The 24,767-nt window shown below is 37.0% G+C and overlaps 1 protein-coding gene across 1 annotated transcript in view; it reads right to left on the bottom strand.

The window, feature by feature from the left end:
* Positions 1-2,925: 2,925 nt before the first annotated feature.
* LOC118845789 (vomeronasal type-2 receptor 26-like) overlaps positions 2,926-24,767 on the bottom strand; it is a 28,825-nt gene continuing 6,983 nt past the window's right edge. The window contains exons 2-4 of the mRNA XM_036753854.1: positions 16,969-17,178; positions 15,847-15,970; positions 2,926-3,701 (exon numbers count right to left, since the gene is read on the bottom strand). Of these exons, the coding sequence (XP_036609749.1) occupies positions 2,926-3,701; positions 15,847-15,970; positions 16,969-17,178 (1,110 nt within the window). The remainder of the gene's footprint in view (positions 3,702-15,846; positions 15,971-16,968; positions 17,179-24,767) is intronic.

Genomic DNA, 24,767 nt, shown 5'->3' with positions numbered 1-24,767 from the left:
CTGCCAGATCCATGGCTAAGGGAAGAATTTAGGATCAAAGAAAATATAGACAGCATTCCAAAGTGTAAAATATGTCATTTTGATTGTATAAAATTAAGTATTTTTCACAAGCAAAACCAAAGCACCAAAAGTATAAGGAAAGCAGAAAACTGGGAAATAAGTTGCAACAAGTGTCTCTGATAAAGTCCTCATTTCTCAAATATATAGAGAATTGAGTCTAACTTATTAAAAAAATAAGTCATTTCTCCAATTGATAATTGGTCAAAGGATATGAAAGGCAGTTTTCAGGCAAAGAAATCAAAACTATCTATAAACATATTAAAAATGCTCTAAATCACTATTTATTACAGAAATGCACATTAAAACAACTCTAAGGTACCATCTCACAACTATGACATTATCTTATATGACAAAAAAGTAAAATGAAAAATGTTAGAGAGGATGTGGGGAAACTGGGACACTAATGCACTGTTGGTGGAATTGTGAACTGATCCAACCATTTTGGAGAGCAAGTAGAACTATGCCCAATGAATAGAAATCTATTCATACTCTTTAATCCACCAATACCACTGTTATATCTATACCTCAAAGACATCAAAAAAGAGAAAGGACCTAGTTGTACAAAAAAAAAATATTTATAGCATCTATTTATGTGGTGGGTAAGTACTAGAAATTGAGGGGATACCCATCAATTGGGGAATGGCTAAACAAGATGTGATATATGATTGTAATAGAATATTATTGTGCTATAAGAAATAACAAGCAGAATTATTTCAGAAAAACCTGGACTTACATGAACTGATGCAAAGTGAGATGAGCAGAACCAGGATAACATTATACACAGTAACAGCAATATTGCTCAATAAAGAACTGTGAATGACTTAGCTATTCTCAGCAATACAATGATCCAATAAAATCCCAAAAGCCTAATGATGAAGCATGGTATTTGCCTCCAAAGAAAGACTGATATTGTTTGAATACAAACTGAAGAACACTATTTTCACTTTTTTATTTCACGATTGTACATGTATAACCAATATCTGATTGTTTACTGTCTTAGGAAGAGGGGTGTGGAAAAAGGAAGGGAAGGATAGAATTTAGAACTCAAAACATAAAAACAAATGTTAAAAAAATTGTTTGAATATTTAATTAAGGGGAAAATAAAATACATATTTAAAAGTTAATCCACCAGTGTGCTACGGAGTTGTGAACATTCTGGAAGTCTATTTGAAGCTATGCCCAAAGGGATACAAAACTGTGGACACCCTTTGGCTAAGAAATATTGCTACTATGTATATACCACAAATAGAACAAAGTAAAAGAAAAAACGACTTGTACAAAAATATTTATAGGAGCTCTTTTTTCTGGTGGAAAAGAATTGGAAACATAAGTTATCCATTTATTGTGAAATGACTGAATAAATTATGGTATAGGGATATGAAAGGATAATATTGTGGTGCAAGAAATGATGAAGGGAACATTTTCATAAAAATCTGGAAAGACTTAAATGAACTGCTACAAAGTGAAGTGAGAAGAACCAGGAGTAGAATATGCAGAGTAATAGGAACAGATACTCAATTGTAAAAGGTATCAAGCAAGAGATCTAGAACAGATGGACTCAGAATGCAAATTGAAGTGTATTTTTCTCTTTATTTTTCTCATAGCAAATGTGAAAAAAATATATATGTATATGTGTGTGTATTTCATGACTTCATATGTATAATGGGTATCATATTTCTTGACTTCTCAATGGGTAGGAGAGAGTTTCAGGTAAGAAGAAAATTTGGAAATGAAAATTTTTAAAAAATAAGATTTAAAAATAGAAATAATAAACACTGTAACAAAAAAAGATTATATTCAGATAAAGGAATTGCAGTTCATGATTGTAAGAGTAGAATGCTTGTGCGTGTCAACAAGACCTAAAGCAGTGACTGTCTCCTTCTACAGGTGAGATGGAGTTGAGGAAAGATCATGTGAATTGAGGAACTGGGAAGCGGCAGCACTGAAACCTCGATAGTCATGTTCAAATCAAACAGGATAAGAGTAAAAATCAAAGTGCTGAGAAAAGAACTATGGGTCAGGCACTGAATTCTGCTCTGAAGGAGAGGAAATGTTCAACTTGAGTATAACATTTTATAACGGCCAGGAAAAATCTGAATTGGCTGCCTTATTTTAGAAAACATCAGCATAAAATAGAGAGAAAGAGTTTGATGAATGATAGATGTTGACAAAAAGCCTGGAAGAAGCAATAGGGAGCAAAAAACATTCTGAAATACCCATTCCAACAAATGAATTATGGGATGCCTGGGGATGGGAGGGAACGTGACAGGAATTGTAGACTGTACTGGAAAGTATAATGAAGGAAAGACTTTCACCTAGTGAGAAGTAGGTCTCAGTGACTGCTCTGACAGGAGTAAAAAGGGAAAAGTGTTATGATGGAAGGAAGATTATCTTTTATGTGGCAGGCATTCCAAAAATCACAGTAGAAGTAAGGATAAATTTTTAGTAGGACATTGTTGAGAGTTTTTGAGGTAGAGGGGAATGAGGAAGGACATGCATGATATAAATGGAGGGGGAACTATTTGGAAGATGGGTGTTGAGTACAACTGGGATTATTTAAATCAAAGAGGGTGGTGGTGTCTAAAACATTTCATCAGTATAGACAGCACATTAGTGAATGGCAAGATATCCGCTGAAGGAAATAGGTGATTGGAAATATCACTGTCATTTCTTAATCCTAACTTTACAGCAAGTCATGTTTCCAAATCTTAGGAAATCCCAGAACAGGCACAAAGAAGAGGAAGTATGATGTGGAATTCTGAAATCCTGGAAAGGAAGCAAGAGGGGGAATGTACCAAGGGCCCTGCTGTAGTGATATAATTATCCTAAAAAATGATTATGACTCTGGTAGAAATTAGCAGGCAATTATGCAGATTGATTCCCGCCCCTGTGGTCTACTTTATTCTTGATATGCTCTTGAGTGTTTCTGTCTGGCCTCAGCAGAATCATGTAACACTTGGGAAAAAAGATGCAACTCAGTAACCCAGCACTGGATGTCAGGATGGAGAAGATTTCCACAGTAACCATGGCCTTCCCCTTGGTGCTCTGGTATGTTGGGAGGAAGGAAACCCACACACTGCAGAACACCAACATGCTGAATGTGATGAACTTGGCTTCATTGAAGGTGTCAGGAAGGTTCCTGGCCAGGAAAGCCACTGCGAAACTGCACAGGGATAGGAACCCCATATAGCCCAGGACAGCGTAGAAGGCAATGACAGAACCCTCATTGCACCCAATGATGATCTGTCCTGGTTCAGAGTGTATATCACTGTCTGGGAAAGGGGGAGAGATTCCTAACCAGATGCCACAGAGAATGACTTGAATCCCAGAACAGATAATGACAATAGAGTTAGACACCCTGGATTGCACCCACATTCTACCCCTGCTCCCTGGTGTTGTAAGCCTGAAAGCCAGGACTACCATGGTGGTTTTGGCCAAGATGGAGGACACAGCTACAGTGAACACAATCCCAAAGATCGTTTGTCTAAGGAGGCAGGTGGCTGATGTAGGGCGGCCAATGAAGAGCAAAGAACAGAGGAAACAGAAATTGAGGGAGATGAGGAGAGTGTAGCTGAGAGCTCGGTTGTTGGCTTTTACTATGGGTGTGTCTTGAAATTTCACAAATATCCAGAGAACCAGAGCTGTCATTAGAGAGAAAGAAAGAGCCACGCAGATTAGAGCCATCCCCAAAGTTTCTGAAAAGTCCAGGAAAGTCACAACCTTGGGGAGGCATTGATTTCTTTCCTTATTTGGATATTCATCTTCTGGGCACTTTATGCAATGCTTCATATCTGCAAGGGAGACACAAGTTCCTAAAATGTTAGATTAAGCAAATTATCCCCATCCTCGTACACAGAAACCCGTACAGTTGTTCAAGGTATTATCTCTTACTTCACAAGACAATACTTTTTTCCTTTTCTGGAAGATGACAATTGTTAAAGAGCCTAGTGTCCAACCCAGGCTCACTCTAATCATCATAATTATTTCTTAAAGTTGATTTCATCTGTTGAGTATTCCACTTTCCTAAGATGCAAACTTTTCCAATGAGTCCAATGAGTGTCATAGCACAATGAACAGAAAACTGGAGTCTCCATACCGTCCTTTCCATCTTCTCAAAATCCATTATACTGTAGCAGTAGCTCTAGATTTGGGTACTACATACTAAGCAATAAATTCACAAACCACTAACTGCCTCCTGTGGGCCGGGTGTTTGAATTGCAGAGACGAAGAATGAAGCCGTAACTATTCCTAAGGACCTTACATTCCAATGGGTTTTAGGTAGAGGCACAACTTACCTTCTTTCGCTATTCTTTATGGTGATAGTCAGCAAATTTATAAACTGCTCTACTGTATTTGTAAGTGTGGAGGTCATATGTGTAAGTCAGTCACCTCCCCCCCCAGTAAATTAAGTGATAATGTGCTATTCCCTGATTCCTTTATCTGGTGATGATATACCTCAATTCATCACTAAGTGTAAGCAGTGAATAGACACATCTCTAGATGTGATGGGAAATTGGATTGGGACAGCTGAGGGGCTTGGCCTCCTTTCCAAGAGCCTGTACAATTCCAGGAAGCTAGTTGGCATAGTAAATATCAGTTCTTGGTAGTGGAGAGAGATGACACTGAGACAAACTTCAGAGATGAAATGGATTATTTGGGCAAGAGCAGAATACTAAGTCTTAGCTTTGATTACAGGCTAGTACTCCCTCCTTTGGTCCATGGAACTTTGTTAATTGTTAAAGATCAGGAGGACTTCAACATTTTTCTGGCATGCTTGTATCACCTGCGTAATTGCTAACCACAAGGTATACATTTAGAGAAAACAACATACCAGATGAAATGAGGAGATGATGCTCTGTGAAGAGCATAGAAAAAAACACTACACCGTACCTAAAGAATGATCTTCAGAACTCTAGCAAAAGGATTTGCAGGTGCTGTTAATTACTCACCTTTGTTTCCTTTGCTCTCAAAGTTTGAGCACAGTTCTTCCTGTGCTGTCTATATATTTTTGGGGCCTTACTTTGATGGTAGGTAAGGGGTTCCACCAATGAATGCTGTTACGGGTGAAGAGAGATGGTCTATGAAGGGAGATATACACTGGGTATGGCCTGGGGGCTTTCCTACATGAAATGTCTATTGATCCTGCTTTAAGAATGGGGTTGGTAACGTGGAGTTACAACTGCTGGGAGGAACTGATGACTTGGAGAGTGAAGCATATGGATACAGGGAAGAAATTTCAAGATAAATATGGGTGGGAAGGTTGCTAGAAAAGGGCTTTAAACAGTGATGGGCTGCATAATTAAGGATTCAGTGTGGAAGGGACCCTACAATAGGGAAGAGTCTTCTCTGATCCCTGCAATATTTGGTATTATTCTGAGTGTGAGACATAATGGAAAAGGGGGATCCATGAAGCAAGTCTTAGAAGGCAGTGGCAGCAACTGCCTAGAGGGAAAAGCCTGGAATGGAAACTTTGGAAGTTTTGGTTACAGGAAAAATACATGAAGAAAAGAAATAAGAACTATATAGGCCATGCGTCATAGCATAAAAGTCTAGAGAACACAGAAAGATAATAAAGAAAGTAAGAGAAATCCTTTTTGGAAACGGATATAAAAACGACATTAAAAAAACCTCTAACAAACAAGACTATCTAAATGTGGGGAGATGAAAGTGTAATCTACTTGACTGAAAGGGAAAAATGTAGGGAGGAGAATGACATCATGATATAAAAGAAGGAAAATGGGACTAAAAAAGAACCCCCACCAAAAAATGGGTCTAACAAACAGTAAGAGGGGATATGTGAGAAATAAATCCAGTAGGAATAGGGAAGCCTTAAAAAAAAGATTATGGTAAAGTAACTGAAGGATCATTATACTGTGCTTACAACAGAAGAGGGAAAAAATATAACTTGAAAAAAATTCAGTGTTAGACATGGAGGAAAATATAAACCTAACTCTTATAACTGCTAATGTGAACGGCATATGCAATCCCAGAAAATGAAAGAGTGAAAGATTAGACAATCTATTGCTTATAAGAAACATGTTCAAAAAACAGAAATAGGCACAAAAGTTCAGCTATACATATTTTTATCTTTATCTCTACTTTCTTCTTATCCGTAATGTCTTTGTGGTATATGTCTATTATTGGAATCATTGGGTAAAATGTTATGGACATTTTAGTAACTTAAAATGCTATGGGCAGTTTAGTCCTTTTATTTTAGTAATTTCAAATTGTTTTCAAAAACAATCCTACCAATTCACAGCTGCATCAGCAATATACTAATGTGCCAATTTGCCCCCAACTTCTCAAGCACTGAATATTCCTATATTTAACAGTTTTATTGGATTTGGGTGAAATCTCATGTTTTGAGGTACATTTCTCTTATTACTTGTGATTTTGAGTATCCTTTCATATGATAGTTGATAGTTTGCAAATCTCTATTGAAAATCATTTGTTCACATACTTTTTCATTTGTGTTTTGAGGAATGATTTTTGCTTGCCCATAAATATGTCAATACAGTGAGCATATATGTATGTATGTATCCAGTGGTAATAAACTAAAATATAAATAGATCTTTGTAGGCAATATATTGACTTAGAGAGCTACAAATTAACATTATTTATGGAATATAACACTTTTGTTTATTTTCTTAAACATTTCCCAATTTTTACATTTGAATCTTGTTCTGGCCACACTAGAGAGTTTGTCAGGCTGCATTTAGCCCTTAGGAAATGAGTTTGACTATGATGTGTACAATATTCTTATCAAAGAAAAAATCAACATAAATGTTTTCCTCTTCAGCCACTTCTGTTGATATTACATATTGCAGGTTGCAACTAATTTTATGAATTCTCTCTCTCTTTTCATCTTTTTTCTCTTGGATTCTCCCTCTTACAAGACAGCAGTCAAATCTAATATTCTGCCGGAAGCCTTTTGTAGTCCAAGCAGCTGCTTTTTCTTCCTTCTCTGAGTTTACCTTCATCTGTTCTGTATGTATATATGTATATGTGTGTGTATGTATGTGTATATATATACTCATAGATACATGAATATATATACGTATACATAAATATATAGTGATGTAGATAGGTGTTTCAAAAACAACAGCAAAAAATGGAGGGATCCAGATGGCATCTTTCAAAGAATCACCAATCTCCCTTCATTCACTTCCATGTCCTGCAAAGCATGCTTCGAGGCCCAAATGAACCTCTATAACTGAGGAACAGTTATCTCCTAGCCCCCCGATACGTGACTTTGCCCTTGCCTCTAGAATAACTGGTACCTTCCCTTGTTCCACTTTGTCTTGTGTCACCACTAACCAGTCATGTCTCTGAATACTTACGACAATGGAGAAATTCTTTCATTTTGTGACTGAAATGAAAGGTAGGAAAGAAATTGCAATTGATTTTTAGCAATAATGAAGAATTACTGAAAGTTTCCCTACTCCAATTTTCTCACTTACTTAAGAAAAATTTCCCCATCTATCCATGAATTATCCTCAGGTTCTTTGGTCCCCACCCACTGTACAAGTGCTTCCAACACTAAAATTCACTGATTCTATAATCCTGTAACCACCTTAGCATGTTTAGTAGCATGGAATCATTTGTGAATAGAGACAAAGGACGGTTCTAATATGTTATCTTTCATTTGTTGTTTACATTGTTCTAAGGGTTCTTTGGGTTTTTTTGTTTTTTTACAATTTCAGTGTGACTCTTACATGTCCTCTACATGTAATAGAGTATTACACTAATCGGGTTCCTAATAACTGAGGCAAAAAACCCAGCCCACACTGATTCTGAGAAGAGTGGCAAGTTTTCTGACAAATTTCTTAGAGACAGCACAGAGACAATTAAATGGTGATATACTTTCTTTTCCAAATTATTTATCAAACTATCAATCAGAGGTACCCAAAGTGAGTGATGTGGCCTCCTAGAATGCCCTAGAATGATCCAGGCTGGTAGTAGTAACATCAGGTTCAATCGGGGATGTTGAATAAAAATAAAGGGGTGGTGGAAGCATGAGGAAAGAAGAGAACATAATTTTGAAAAACAAAGTAAAAGTCATAGTGATTATATTATTTTCCAAATAAAGACAAAAAATGCAAGTTATAACCTATCAGTGGTCAAATCTGATGACAGATTTTTTTCTTTTTTAAAAGAAATATTTTTAGTTTGCAACATTTGTTTCCACAAGATTTTGAGTTCTAAATTTTCTCCCCCTGCCTCCTTTCCCCCCTCCCCAAGATGGCGTGCAATCTGATATACTCCACACATATACATTCATATTAAACATATTTTCACATTAGTCATGTTGTAAAGAAGAATTAGAACTAATGAGAGAAGCCACTAGAGAGAGACAGAGACAGAGACAGAGAGAGACAGACAGAGAGAGAGCAAATAGTATGCTTTGATCTGCATTCAAACTCCAAAGTTCTTTTTCTGGGTATGGATAGCATTTTCCATCATGAGTTTTTTGAAGTTGTCTTAGATCCCAGCATTGCTGAGACGAGCTAAGTCTAATAAAGTTAGTCATCGCACAATGTTGCTGTTACTGTATACAGTGCTCTCCTGGTTCTGCTCACTTCACTCAACATCAGTTCATGTAAGTCTTTCCAGGTTTTTCTTAAGTTCACCTTCTCATCATTCTTATGGAACAGTAGTATATCATAACATTCATATACCACAGTTTGTTCAGGCATTCCCCAATTGATTGGCATCCCCTCAACTTACAATTCTCGGCCATCACAAAAAGAGCTGCTATAAATACTTTTATACATGTTGGTCCTTTTCCCATTTTATGATCTCTTTGGGATATAGACCTAAAAGTGATATTGCTGGGTCAAAGGGTATACACACTTTGATACCCCTTTGGGCATTGTTCCAAATTGTTCTCCAGAATGGTTGGATCAGTTCACAATTCCTCCAGCAATGCATTAGTGTTCCAATTTTCCCACATCTTCACCAACATTTTTCATTTTCTTATTTTGTCATGTTAGCCAATCTGAAAGGTGTGATGTGGGACCTCAGAGTTGTGATTTGCAGTGCTCTAGTCAATAGCGATGTGGAGCATTTAGTATAACCATAGAGAGCTTTAATTTCTTCATCTGAAAACAGCTTGTTCACATTTTTGATCATTTCCCAGTAGGGGAATGAATTGTATTCTAATAAATTTAACTCAGTTCTATATTTCTTTTAGTAACGAGGCCTTTATCAGATACACTGGTTGTAAAAATTGTTTCCCAGCTTTCTACTTACCTTCTAATCTTGGTTGCATTGACTTTGTTCATGCAGAACCTGTTCAATTTAATGTAATCATAATTATCCATTTTGCATTTCATAATGTTTTCTTTCTCGTTTGGTCATAAATTCTTCCGTTCTCTGTAAATCAGACAAGTAAACTATTCCTTGCTTTCCTAATTTTCTTACAATATCAGTGTTTATATCTAAATTGTGTACCCATTTTGACTTTATCTTGGTGTGGGGTATAAGATGTTGGTCTATGTCTAGTTCCCGCCATACTATTTTCTAGTTTTCCTAGCAGTTTTTTTAATAGTGAGTTCTTATCCCAGAAGCTGGGGTCTTTGGCCTTTAGAACAGTAGGTTATTGTAGTCATTGACTATTGTTTCTTGTGTACCTAGCCTATTCCACTGAACCAGCACTCTATTTCTTAGCCAGTAACAAGTAGTTTTGATGATTTATAATACAGTGTATTGTATTTATACTTTATAATACAATTTGAGATCTGGTACAGCTAGGCTACCTTCCTTTACATTAATTCCCTTGATATTCGGGACCTTTTATTTTCTTTCAGATGAATTTTGTTATTCTTTTTTAGCTCTATTAAGTAATTTTAAGTAGTTTGATGGACATGGTACTGAATAAGTAAATTAATTTAGGTAGAATTATCATTTTTGTCATATTAGCTTGGCCTACCCATTTGTTGCAACAATTTGGCTAGCAGTTGCTGTGAGAGTTAAAGACCAACACTAGCCCAACAACAAGAATGCTGCCAGCACAGGTTCTTTTGATCTGCTTTAGTAAGGAAAGCAACATTAAGGGGTTAAGAATTTTATTTCAATCCAACATGCAAATATCATTCACTTAGTCCAGGGGAAAAAGCCAGCACCCTGAACTTCAGAGCAAATACAAGCAAATTGCAAACATACATTATAAACAGACCAAATACAATTCATAGTTACCAAGAAACTGACATCTGAGTTCAAGAGCTGGGGAGCTCATAACAACAGCTGGCCCAGAGTCATGCACCACTCCTCCTGTGGCTCAGAGCCCCAAGCAAATAACTCTCTTCTCTCTTTTTATACACTTTTTAGCTGCCATCAAACATCATCTGAGTGACCAGAACTTAGGCTCCTACTATTGGCTCTGGTCTTAGCAACTCCCCTTAGGGCCCTGGACACTTCACACCCATATAGGCTTAGCACCTAGTAGATAGGGATTTGGGCCTGGGACTTTGCACCTAGTAAGGTTCAATCAAAGACACTCAATTAATTTATCGTTCTAAAACAGTAAAAAAAAAAAGTCCCAACTTAATCGATATTACACCATGAGCAACTGATATTTTTAGAATTATTTGCATCTGACTTAATTTGTGTGAAAAAAGTTTTTTAATTGTGTTCATATAGTTTCTGGTTTTGTTTTGGTAGATAGACTTCCAAATATTTTATAATTTCTACAATAATTTTAAATAGAATTTCTCATTCTATCTCTTGCTGTTGGGCTTTGTTAGTAATATACAGAAATGCTGATGATTTATCTGGGTTCATTTTATATCCTACAACTTTGCTAAATTTGTTTACTATTTCAAGTAATTTTTACTTGATTCTCTAGGATTCCCTAAGAATACTATCATATCATCTTGCAAAGAGTGATAGTTTGTTTCTTCTTTGCCTATTCTAATTCTTTGTATTCTTTTTTTCTCTTGTGGCTAAAGCTAAGATTTCTAGTAAAATATTGAATAAGAGTGATGACAACGGACATCCTTGTTTCACCCACAATCTTATTGGAAATGCTTCTAGCTTATCCTCATTACATATAATATTTGATGATGGTTTTAGATAGGTGCTACCTATCATTTTAAGGAAGACTCCATTTATTCCTGTTCTCTCTAGTGTTTGTAGTTTGTCAAAAGCTCCTTTTACATATATTGAGATAATCATATGATTTCTGTTAGTGTCGTTGTTGATATACTCAATTATGCTGATAGTTCTCCTAATATTGAAGCAGCATTCCAGGTATAAATCCTACCTAGTCATAGTATATTATCCTTGAGATAAGTTGCTTTAATCAATTTGCTAATATTTCATTTAATTTTTGCATCTATATTCATTAGGGAAATTGGTCTATAATTTTCTTTCTTTGCTTTGACTCTTCCCAGTTTAGGTATCAGTACCACATTTGTATCATAAAAAGAATTTTGTAGCACCCCTTCTTTTCCTATCTTCCCAAATAGTTTATATAGTTTCGGAATTAATTATTCTTTAAATGTTTGATAGAATTCACTTATGAATCCACCTCTCCCTGGGAGATTTTTTTTTCTGAGGGAATTAATTAATGGATTATTCAATTATTTTTTATGAATGAGTTATTTAAGTATTTTATTTCCTCTTCTGTTAATTTGGGCAATTTATATTTTGTAAATATTCATCCATTTCACTAAGATTGTCAAATTAATTGGCATACAATTGGGCAAAATAACTCTTAATTATGGTTTTAATTTCCTCTTCATTGATGGTGAATTCACCCATTTCATCCTTGATACTGGGAACTTGTTTTTCTTCTTTATTTTTTTAAATCAAATTAAACAAAGTTTTATCTATTTTATTGTTTTTTCCCAAAAAAACAGTTTTTAGTTTTATTTATTAGTTCAATAGTTTTCTTAATTTCAATTTTATTAATCTCTCCTTTGATTTTCAGAATCTCTAATTTAGTATTTAATTGGGAATTTTTCAATTGGTGTTTTTTCTAGCTTTTTCAGTTGCATTCACAATTCATTAATCTCGTCTTTCTCTATTTTGTTACATAAGCATTTAGAGATATAAAAGTTCTATTAAGAACTGCTTTCACTGCATCCCATAAGTTTTGGCATGTTGTCTCATTATTGTCATTCTCTTGGATAAATTTATTGGTTGTTTCTATGATATGTCGTTTTATTCACTAATTCTTTAGAATTAAATTATTTAGTTTCTAATTAATTTTAATCTATCTTCCCATGGTCCTTTATTCCATGTAATCTTTATTGCATCACGATCTGAGAAAGATGCATTTAACATTTCTGCCTTTCTGCATTGGATTGCGAGATTTTTATGACCTAATACATGGTCAAGTTTTGTGTACCTGCCATGTACCACTAAGAAAAAGATATATTCCTTTCTATTCCCATTCAATTTTCTCCAGAGGTCAACCATATCTAACTTTCCTAAAATTACGCTCATCTCTTTAATTTCTTTCTTGCTTTATTTTGTGGATAGATTTACCTATTTTTGAGAGGAGAAAGTTGAGTTCCCCTGCTAGTGTAGTTTCATTTTCTATTTCTTCCTGTAATACCCTTAACTTCTCCTACAAGAATCTGGATGTTATACCATTTGGTGCATATATATTTAGCAATGATATCACTTTATTGTCTGTGGTACCTTTTAACAGGATGCAGTTTCCTTTCTCATTTCTTTCAATTAGATCTATTTTTGCTTTTGCTTTGTCTGAGATCAGGATTGCTAATCCTGATTTTTTTTACTTCAGCTGAAGCATAATATATTCTGTTCTAGCCTTTTACCTTTACTCTGTGTGTATCCCTCTGCTTCAAATATGTTACTTGTAAACTGTATAGTGTAGGATTTTGATTTTTAATCCACTCTTCTATCTGTTTCCATTTTATGGAGAGTTCATCCCATTCACATTCAAAATTATGATTACTATCTGTGTGTCTCTCTCCATCCTATTTTTCCCCTGTTCATGTGTTTCTCTCTCCTTTCTGCCTTTCCCCCCTCACTGGAGTTTTGCTTTTGACCACCACATCCCTCAATCTGCACTCCCTTCTACCTTTTCTTCCCTTTTCCCCTTGTCACTTCTTTCCTCCATTCTATCTACCCCTCCCTTTTCTTTCCCCTTTTCCTTCCTACTTTCTATAGGATAAGTTAGATTTCTATACCTGACTGATTATGTTATTCCCTCTTTGCACCAAATCTGATGAAAGTAAGGCTCAGACAATGCTCATCTCCCTCTCCTCTTTTCTTCTACTGTAATAGGTCTTTTTGCCTCTTTGTGTGATGTAATTTACCATTTTCTGCCTCCTTTCCTCTTCTCCCAGTATAATCCCTTTTCACTACTTAATCAAATATTTTTATCATCACATCAAGTCAACTTAAACCCACACCCTCCATCTATGTATACCCATCTAAACGTCATAATAAAGATACAATTCTCAAGAGTTACAAGTATGATCTTACCATGCAAATGTTTGTTCTTTATAATAACATGCTGTTGTTGTTTTTCTTCCCTGTTTATCTTTTTATGCCTCTTGAGCCTTGTGTATGAAGACCAAATTTTCCATTCCTCAGATTTTCCAAACCCTCAGATTTTGTAATGTAGAAGCTTCAATGTCCTGCATAATCCTCACCATGGTTCCACAATATTTAAAATGTATTCTTTTCTGGCTGCTTGCAATATTTTCTCTCTGACCTGATAATTTTGGAAGTTGGCTACCATATTGCCTGGTATTTTCAATTTGGGATCTCTTTCAGGATGTGATTGGTGGACTTTTTCAATGACTATTTTACCCTTTGGTCTAGGATATCAGGGCACTTTTCCTTGATGATTTCTTGAAAGATGCTGCCCAGGCTCTTTTTCTCATCATGTTTTTCAGGTAGACCAATAATTTTAAAACTACCTCTCCTGGATCTATTTTCCAGGTAAGTTGTTTTTCCAATGAGGCATTTTATATTTTCTTTTCTATTATTGTTTTGATTTTGTTTGACCGATTTTTTTGATGTCTCAAAGAGTTGCTTCCACTTGCCCAATTCTAATTTTTAACAAAATGTTTTCTTCAATTCGATTTTGTACCTCCTTTTCCATTTGGTTCATTTTATTTTTATGGAGTTCCCTTCTGTGTGTTTTTGTGCTCCCTTTTCCATTTGGCCAATTCTACCTTTTTAAGGAATTGTTTTCTATAGTCAATTTTTGTCCTTCCTTTTCAAAGCTATTGATTCCCTCTTGCATATGTCTCATTTCTTTTCCAATTTTTCTTCTACCTCTCTTATTTGACTTTCAAAATCCTTCTTGAGCTTCCCAAGAAGGCTTTTTGGGGTTGAGACCAGTTCATGTTCCCCTTTGAGGATTGGATGTGAGTATACTGAGAATGTTGTACTCTTCTGAATTTGTGCCTTGACTCTGCCCCATAGTGACAAACCGTGGTCATTTTCTGTTTCTGCTTTTTGCTCATGGTGTTTGCTTATTTTCTGGATTTTAAAATTGAGCTCTCCTGCTGGAGCAGAGGGGACAGTGACCCAAGATATTTGTGCTGGGGTCCGAGGACCCAATCACTTGTTTTGTGTGCTGGGGCCTCTGCTACTGGCAGCTGGAGGCATTTGGGGTCTGGCAGCTTACCTGCTGCTGAGCTGGGGTCAGCAACACTGAAGCTGTCCTGTTGGGTGGGGTATGGCCCATGAAAGATACCTACTCCCCCAGGCTGCTTTGAAGCACTGACAGGCTTGGCTGCCAGAGAATTCTTGCCTCTCTTAAATTATACTTCTTGGAGTTGTGCTGAAGCACCAGGAGGTTTGGCTGCTGAAGGACACCTGCCTGCCTGGCATTGTGCTGAAGCATGGGGTAGTTTGGCTGCTGGAAGATTCCTGCCCACTGGTGCATGTGGTGGTTTTCTGATCTGGAGTCTACCAGTTCCTCTGCCTATGCCAAGGCACTCAGGGGGTCCTGGTGTTGGAGCTTGCCTGTTCCACCTCCCTGGGGCTCAGAATCTCCCTCTGGTTTGTGAAGTGTGGCTTGCTGCTAACTTGCTGAGGTGCCTCACATCCTGTACTGCTCCCAGAGCAAAAAGGACCTTTCCTGTTAATCCCCCAAGCTTCCCAAGCTACAAGACTGCTGTGCCTCATCTTTCTGCTGACTCAGCTGTTCCATGTTTTTTTTTTTTCCTGGGCAGTATTCTCTGGGCATTCAGACATCAATAAGGGAGAATGAGAGTGACTTACTTCTTATTCCGCTGTATTGGTTCCTAGAAGTTCCAGTCTCCTGAGTAATTTATTTTAAAGGGGGTGATAGGCCAAAGAAGATTGGGAAACTGTGCTTTAAGATAGGGCAAGAGATAGGGATAACAGAACATGCAGAACGGGTGTGCATTTCCTCTGGGAATAATACTTTAGAACCTACATTAGTTTAAAGTCTTATAGTGAATAATGAATAAAAGATGTACATAAACTCAGCTCTAAATGATCACAAAAATTTTGTATAGTACATACTTTTCCACACTGCAGCTAACTATCCCATTGCACTTGAAACTATAGCAAGATCATACGAATATGTTCTGCAAAGAGATAGGGCAAGATAGCTATTTTTATTTTATTTTATATATAATATATTGGACACCATATTCTAGCCATTTATTGAAGTCACTTGTCCTTAACTCAGAACTTTTCCCTAACTCACCTTGCTCTTGTGTACCCTATGTTTCAGGCAGTGATGGAGTTATATACAGCCCTACAGGAAAACACCTATTTATTTGTCTGATGGTTACAGGAGGAAAACTACCTGCAGACACTTACTCATCTGATTGGAGATCTCCCCCTCAGGGCACAGAGAACAGCTGAAACAGCAGATGGGTTGTCCTTCCAGTGGGGTTTGTCTGAATCCAGGATAACAGCTTTCACTGCATGTGGCACAGGGAATCTAGGGACAAAGGAGTAAAATGCATGATGGTTCTGGAAATTAACAGGACAGAGGATGGTGTATCATGATCATGGGGTGAACGATATTGATTTGGCACAAAGAAAACTTATTCTGCAGGAGAAACATGAGAATTGTTCATGCATCAATGGAATGTGGCTAGATGGAACACTGGATTGCACTGAAAACAGTCCTAGGTGCTAGTCCTTTTTCTGTCAGTAGCTGTGGAAAACGGGCTGAACCTTTTAAATTTCATGAACATTAATCATTTGTAAAAAGAGGAATTTGACCAAAATGCTATCTCAGAGTCCTTACTTATCTAGTATTTTGTAATTCTTAGTGTCAACTATGTCATTTTAATGGGTATAATGTAAGTGACTGAAGGAAAATAAGTGATTGACAAATATATTTAATCAATCTGCCTTCAGGATGCAGACAGATAACTCAAAGACAAGAATAATTTCAGCATTCATTTTAATGGAAAAGGGTAATTCTGCGATCCTATAGAGAAAAAACTTGGCTTCAGAAATGCAATAAGTTTCAGAAATTAGATGACAATCTCACTATTCAGTTCCTTAAAGGTATAGTCCTTGGATGACTGAATATAACTGTCCCTGAATTGAGATGAATGGTTGGGTGTCATCATTCACAGAAATGCCAGATATTTGACAAAAACACTGGCCTTGGGATCGGAGGACATTGGTCCAATCACTACCTTTGTATGTCTCAGTTTCTTATTTCTTTAAATAACATGACTGAACAAGATGAGTTTCAAAATCTATTTCAGCTCTATCACTAGTGGAGCTAATGATCCCAAGTTTAAAATCACCTGATGGACTGTTTATTTGACTTTTTTCACCCAGAAGTTTGATGCAAAGGGAAAAGAAATCAGTGTTCAGAGAGGATTTTCCACCCATAAAGAAGGATGTGGAGTGAGCTAAGCAGGATAAATTTTGTTCTCATGATTAGATAATCAGATTGATATCACCATTTTCTCTCACCTCATAATATTTCCAGCCCCACACTATGGCCTCCTCATTAATGGTGAAATCCTGGCCATGTTCAGCCTTGGGGATAAACTGTCCAACTTTCACCAGGGCTTCAGCATCCAGATCAAAGGTTACATAGTTCAGAATGTTATATTGAGCCTCAGGGTTTCTATTCTCATCCATAAAAATCTGGTCACCAGCAGTGTTGTTAAACTGGATATTCTTTAGGAAGGAGTGGAGCTTTAAGAAAAGACAAATTCCAATTACTCCCTAGTTCCTTGGGTCAGTAAACTCCTAGAAAGAAGACCTGAGAATTGTTTGGAAGTCAGTACATAGTCAACAAGATTTTATTAAATAAATATTATATGCTGGGCACTATGAGAAGACATGAAGAGGCAAAGGAAGATAAACTATGTCCCTGTTGTCAATGATCTTTTATCCCAATTGGAGAGAAAAGAAGCAGATAAATCAAAACATATATCGTCCCTATAAACTTTCTCCAGCTTCCATGCTTGTATATGTGTCAGGTTCCTGAAGAAGGCTACATCTTCCCCTCAACTTTTCAGGAATGTTGCTGAGGGGTTCTTGGTTTCTCTCTCCACTGCCTTTATTTTAAGCTTCTCCCCCATTGTATCAAGCTTTACCAAAAATTAATCACCAGTGATTAGGATCCCTTTTCCTCTAACCAATTAACATCAGTTAACTTACAAAAGGCTACTTATTTCAAAGTCATAATAAGAATAACTGCTACAAAGAATTTCCTCCTGAAATAGCTGTGGTACTACAATTTGTTATCTGTCACTTTAATCCTTAGGAAAAGTGGGTTAATACTTAGAGCACTTGCATGCTGTTCACGCCGGCACTATTCTTTCCTGCTGCCTTGGAAGCCCTACCTCTCCTCTGTTTGACATATTTTGCTATGAAAACTGCAATCAAATTATCACTGTTATTACCTCTGGAAAGGCCTGATCAATATACTGCCCTATTACTCACTCATCACACCTGTGACTTTTCACAAAAAAGGGCCCAGCCTTCACTGGTTTTCTGTACTTGGCCACCTGGTCTTACCTGACTTCTGACTGCAGCCTGCTCACACTGTCCTTCTCATGGTGCTGCCTCGTATTAGCAAGCCACTTCCCTTCTCTCAGTACAAACCCCTGCTTTGAATCCATCATACTGCAGGTGTCACTTATGATAGCTGGATGTATCTGTTCTTTAGAAAAAAGACACTTGGTAGGCTCACTAACTGACACTAAGTCTAGAATTTCAGTCACTGGGAGAATGTGGAGGAGGGGAAGACATTAACAGTATTTTGGTCATTCTCCAAAGTCATCTTCGACCCTCCATAGTAAGAACTGTGTTATATCTATCCAAAGACCAATTCAAATGGTATATTATGATACTATGTGGAGACTTCAAAACCAATGTTGGTTTCTTCTAAATTACCTGGAATAATTCCAATAAAAATTCTTTACATTTTCTTGAATTATCTATATAAAAGCCTGACTTAAATGTCATTCTTCTCAGATATAGGCATATAATATTGCTGGTGTTGGAGCAAATACTTTCTGCTTGTTCATTTCTGTGATATTTTTGCAGGCATTGCTCATCATTGGGTCTCTAGATTCAATTGGCTCCAGCTGCTAATGTTACATTTTATTTTGGGAATTTCTTGGAATAAGAGATTTTATGACTAGATCCCATAGCTGGTTTCCAGAATATGGTAGGGAATAGTCTTATTTCATTCTGCCCCACTTGGACCAGTCTAAGTCAGTGCTTTCAGTCAGATGTAGTGTGATGTAGCTGACAAAGTGCTTAGTATCAAATCGGGAAGCCCTACCTTGATGTCCTGTCTCAAACACTAACTAGCTTTGTCACCCTGAGAAATGTTTGCTTTGTTTCTCAGCCCTCACATACCTCATCTATAACATTGGGATAATGATAGCAAATTACTCCCATGGTTTTTATGAGAATGAAATCAAATAATGCTTTGCTTTGCACTTCTTGACATTCTCCACAAATTCTGGCCATAATAATTATTCTTATTCATAATGTTTCATAAAGGAATGCCAAGCTAGAGATTGTCCAGGTAAGGACAACCATCATTGGGAGGCCTATTTAAACCTTGATATACAAGAATGATTTCTGATACAGCTGGGAATGATCATTTTAAGAAAAGAAGGCTTAGAGTAGCTAGGATGACTGTCTTTTCATGTACTTTATGGGCCTTCATGTGGAAGAAGAATTGGATTTCTGTCTGACTCCAGAGCACATAGTTAGGAACAAAGGACAGAAGGTAAAGAGAGATTTGGTTTGATGGAAGGAGCGGACTCCTAGCCACAGGAACTCTTTGCTGCTTTATTATTATAATTTTTAGGGAATAAAATAAGCATTCCCATAAAATAGTACAGTAAAATAGATGATTGCATGTGAACCAGCAAATCTATTGTATAAAACATGTTATTCTATTTAAATATATAATAGTTATCATGAAATTTTCCTTATTTTCCCTCACTACTGCTACCATTTCATTACTATTAACTACCATTAGACACAAGTAGATATATGTATTAAATGCATATATACATATGCACACATGTGGTGTGTATATGTGTGCATATATGTGTATATATACAAATACACATAAACAAATATATGGATATACATACATATGTGCATACATACATATATGTAAAATGATTGTATATATTCATCTATTTGTCAGGGTTTTTTGGTATGGATGTAGATAACAATTTTTTTCTTATGTACTTTAAAATTAATTTGGGTATTTATAATAGTCAGAATGACTGATTCAATTAAAATTATTCTGAAAGTAACATTTCTGTTACTGCATACAATGTCCTCTTGGTTCTGCTCATTGCACTCTTCATTATTTCATGCAAGTCTTTCCATTTTTTTGAGAGTTCATCATTTCTGATAGCACAATAGTATTCCATCACAATCATATACCACAGCTTGTTCAGCCATTCCCCAATTGATGGGCATCCCTGCAATTTCCAATTCTTTGCTACCACAAAGAGGGGTGATATGAACATTTTAGAACATGAAGGCTCTTTTCCTTTCTCCCCTAATCATCTTTAGAAATAGACCAAGTAGGGGTATTGCTGGGTCAAAGGATATAGGCAGGTTAATATCTCTTTGGGCATAATTCCAGATTGTTCTGCAAAATGGTTGGATAAGATCATAATTCCACCATAAACAAACAGACCTTCATTAAAGAAATAGTCTGAGAAATGGTGATCCCTACTCCAGATCCCTTAGAAGCCTTTGTTCAATGCAATAATGAAATTTTGTTGATGATCTGACAGAAGAGACTCTTGTGCTCATATTTTTTGGCTTCAATAGTGCTTGATGTCCTCCATTTCTTGACCTCTATAGCCTTTGACACTGCCAATCAACATCTTCTCCATGATACTCACTTGTTCTCTCTAGGTTTCCATGGTACTACTTTTTCCTGGTTTTTCTTCTACCTTTCTGACCATAAATTTTCTGTTTATTTTGAATAATCTTCATCCAACTCATGCTCACCAATCTTGAGCATCTGACAGGGTTCTATCCTGGGCTCTCTTCTCTCCGCTATACTATTTCATTTGATGACCTCCTCAGCTCCCAGGGATTCAACATATGAGCTCTATGTGGATGATTCAAAGACTACTTAAGTAGGCCTAAGCTCTCTGCTGACCACCAGACTTCCAACTCCAATTGCCTATTGGACGTTTGGAACTGGATATCTTCTCTGGGTAATCTGAGCAACAAGATTGTGAATGAGGTATTTTCTCCAATCCCCATGACTACTCAAACTTCTCTGAAACAGAAAAAATCAACAAAAATAAAACATCTTCAGTTAACCACAAGGTCTAGGACATCTAGAATCCAAAAGAAACTAAAAAAACAGGAATTGAATCCCAATGACCTGAGTCACTCAACATCTCTCCCATACTACCAGTATAGAAGCAACATTAGAACAACAGGGCAACATGCAGGCTTCCATAAAAACCCACCCTTAAACCCCAGTCCCCTTCCCTCTAGTTCCATGGAGACCCTGGCTCCAGGCTATAGAAGTTTGCTTGGGCCTCAATAGCTAACTAGGCCAAAGCTCTTCAGGAAAATAAAAAAACCTGCCTGGGCCTACAACATGGAAGCACTAGTGCCGCAAAAATCTGAACTGGTAACGCTGAGGAAAACAATTTTTGAATTCCTGGTGCCAGCCAATTGAGAACTGAGGAATAGAGCAAATAGGGAAGGTAAACAAGACAAGGTATTGTGCATGTAGGGGGCTTGTGGCACTCCTCCAAGACTGAGAGAAATAAGAGAGCACCCAGCTGGTGCCAGTTCTGACTCCCCCGGTGGAAGTCATTTAGGGCAGAGACATATACTTCTGAAGCATGAATTTCTCAGTGTGAAAGATGTCTGATGTGCTTTGCTATCCAGACTGCAAAGAAACCACAATAAAATTGGGAGAGAGTCATGAAGTGGATGATAAAGAAAATAAGGGAGTTCCCGAAAATATTTCATATATATACATATATATAGATGTAGATGTAGATATATATGTATGCATATATATATTTAGAAGAAGAAAATTCAAATACCTGTAAGATAAAGAGATAAATCATCAGGAAAAAACTGTAAAAGCAGAAATTTGGCCTCCAGGTTCAGTAAATAAGGTCAGATATATATTAATAAATATAGTAAAATAAAGGGAAATGTTCAAATAGTTGAGACAGAGGAACCTGTGGAATGAAGAACACCACAACATACTGTTCAATAGGGGTTTAAGAGAGAAATGAGAACTTATGAATGTGTAATTTATGGCCTACATATCAAAAACAATGAGCAGAATAGAAAAACTGGGATCTGCAATGGCAAGCTTCACCAAAAAAAATCAAAAGAACAAACAATAGGTTAGGAATACAAATACACAGAAGTGAAGGACGACCTAGAAAAAAAGAAGCAAAAACAATATCATATATAGAATACATGTTTGTTATGTAAATAAAACATAATGATCTTGAAGAGAGGATGCAGAGAGACAGACTAATGTTACAAAAGAACATTGCAGAACAAAAATATCTTAACACTACAATGACAGAAATGATACATGAGAATTTCCCAGAATTTCTAAATATAGAAAATTAACCTCCAACTGAACTTTCTTGTATTTCTTCCAGAAAAAAAAACAAGGCTGAAAATTCCAAGATACATAGTGATAAATTTAACAATTAAATTCAGAAACAAGTTCTGTGAACCCTTAGGAACAAATATATTCAAATACAAAGGAAAGAAAATTCAAATAATGGGAGGCTTCTTCACCACCTAGAAAAAGGAAGTGGGAATGGAATAAAGTCTTCCAAAGAACAATGGAGCTCAAGAGGAAACCCACAGGGATCCAGCCTTCAGATTTGAGCTGAAACTCACAGGGAAAAGGTTGACATTCAATAATAAGTGTTTGACATATTTATAGAAAGAAAATTAGAACTGAAGAGACTGCTTCTCAAACACACCAAACAGCAGAAAGGCAGGAGCAGTGGGAGCAGGGAAGGGAAGGCAATTGGGGTTAAGTGATGTGCCCAAGGTCACACAACTAGTAAATGTGTCAAGTGTTTGAGGCCTGATTTAAACTCAAGTCCTCTTGACTCCACAGCCGGTGCTCTAGATCCTGTGCTTTTTTAACCACCTCCAGGTCCTAATCTTGGTCCCATTGGGATACTGTTGTTTGGGGGAGGGGGTGAAGTTGTGCGATATCATGGTCCCACCTAGCTGAGATGTCACACGAGTCACCACAGGAGTAAGAGCAACCACAGACACAGCCAGCTGGGCTGATCCCCACCTGAGATCACCATACTCTTCATATACACAGTGTCTGCACAAAACTAGTCCCACAATGTCACCTGCTAGCTATGGGACCCCCCTCCACCTTATTCTTGTAAACCATACATCATTTCGAACTGAAGTTAGTTCCTTGAATACAATGTATAAAGTGGTTTCGATTGGAGCTCTTTCTCCCCATTGTATGGGATTGTAGAGGGGAGGAGTCCCTAGATATTGAAATATTTGCAACCTCTGTATATGCTACATCATCTCGGTAAATGTCACTTTATTAAAACTAATTGTGTTAATTGGTTCATTAGAACTTTTCCAGTAGGGGGAAAAGAGCAGAATGGGAGCTTGAGCCCATATAAATAGAAAAAGACTCTTCTAACCCCACAGTGAAACCCCTGGAAATCTGAGAGAAGATGAAGACCTTCTCAATGAACTAAATTCTTTAGTGAAAGTGAGAGGTAGTATTAAGTTCCTCGGATCATTGCCCAGGACTCACTTTGTCAGGAATGGCCAGGTTGGATTCTTGGTCTCTTGCTCCCAAACCAATTTTGGTAAACTTTGTCTCACTTAAATTACGAAGTTGGTGTCAGTCCACACTTGCAACTAGATATATACACAGAGTCATTAAATATCTTAGTGGCAGTCCTATTAAAATCCTGAAGTGCCAACTTTTGTTGTTCAGGCCTCTGCAGGCAAGTGCAATGGGTTCATATATCATTCATCTCTTGGTACAAGACAGCACTCCATCCTTTCAAGCTGCCATCTGTTCACAGGACAAAAGCTGTGCGTGGCTCAGGACAGAACAACCCCTACATGTGAGGAAGGCAACTTCTTCATCTCTTCCTTCTGGCTTTCGTCAAGTTCCAGCTAAACCCCACATTCTACAAGAAGCTCTCTTCATTCTATCTTTATATTAATAATCTTAATTCTATCTCTTTATTCCAGTGCCTTCCCTTGATAGTTTGTACATGACAATTTATATATCACTTCTCCATTTAGGCTATGACATTCTTGAAATAAAGGGTTATCTTTTCCCTTGCTTTATATTCTCAGATCTTAACATGTTGCCTGGCACGTAGTCAGTGTTAACAAATTTTTGTTGACTGACATGAGAGGAGAAAATGAATCAATCAATAAACTTTTATTAAGTGCCTACTGTGTCCCAGGCACTGTGCTCAAGTTTTCAAATTAATATCATTTAATAAGTGCTATTTGATTGCCTGGCAGAATGTGCCAAAGGGGATTGGCATGCAATGAAGAGAAAAGGCCCTGAGAGTGTGCAGTGCCTCAGGAATGGGTTATTTTGCCCATATGTTCACTACTTATGTATCTCTCTCCTAGTGTCCTACATGGCTGTGCCACTTCTTCCCACTGATGCTGGGAATATTTGTAGGACAGTCTCCTCCAGATTTATGGATCTCATAAATCATTGTCAATTACCAATGATTTGGGGAGATCCAGACTTCCCCCTTTTTTCTATAGTCCTCATTTTAAAGTTCAGTCTCTGAAAGACATTTCTGATAACGAGATTGGACTAACTTCCTTAACAATCTTGTTCAGATCCCAGATGGGGAAGCCATTGTGCTCTACTCAAATTTGAGTGGGGGTAAATTCTTTGAATAGTTTGCTCAAAGCTGTGCAACTTAGAAGTAAATGATATAATCAAAGTCCATGAGAATAGGTTCAGCCCCTAATTATAATAGTCATTCTTTCATTAATTGTTAACCAATCAGTGTTGATTGCCACCCTCTGAAACACTGACCTTTCTAAAGGCATGTAAGCCATGAGTTCATAACCATGCTTGTCTTTGGCATATGAGAGTGCCACTGATTTTTTTATTAAAAATGCTGTCATTATTAAAAAAAACCTACTCACTCAGAATTTATGTCTCTTTTAAATGTCACAGGGGACAATCCTTTTTAATTTTTGTTCCCCAGCTATGTGCCTTGAAAAAAAAGTCATTGCTT

Source organism: Trichosurus vulpecula, chromosome 1, assembly GCF_011100635.1.
Source record: "Trichosurus vulpecula isolate mTriVul1 chromosome 1, mTriVul1.pri, whole genome shotgun sequence".
Lineage (NCBI taxonomy): Eukaryota > Metazoa > Chordata > Mammalia > Diprotodontia > Phalangeridae > Trichosurus > Trichosurus vulpecula.
This window is presented reverse-complemented; position numbering and strand designations above follow the sequence as displayed.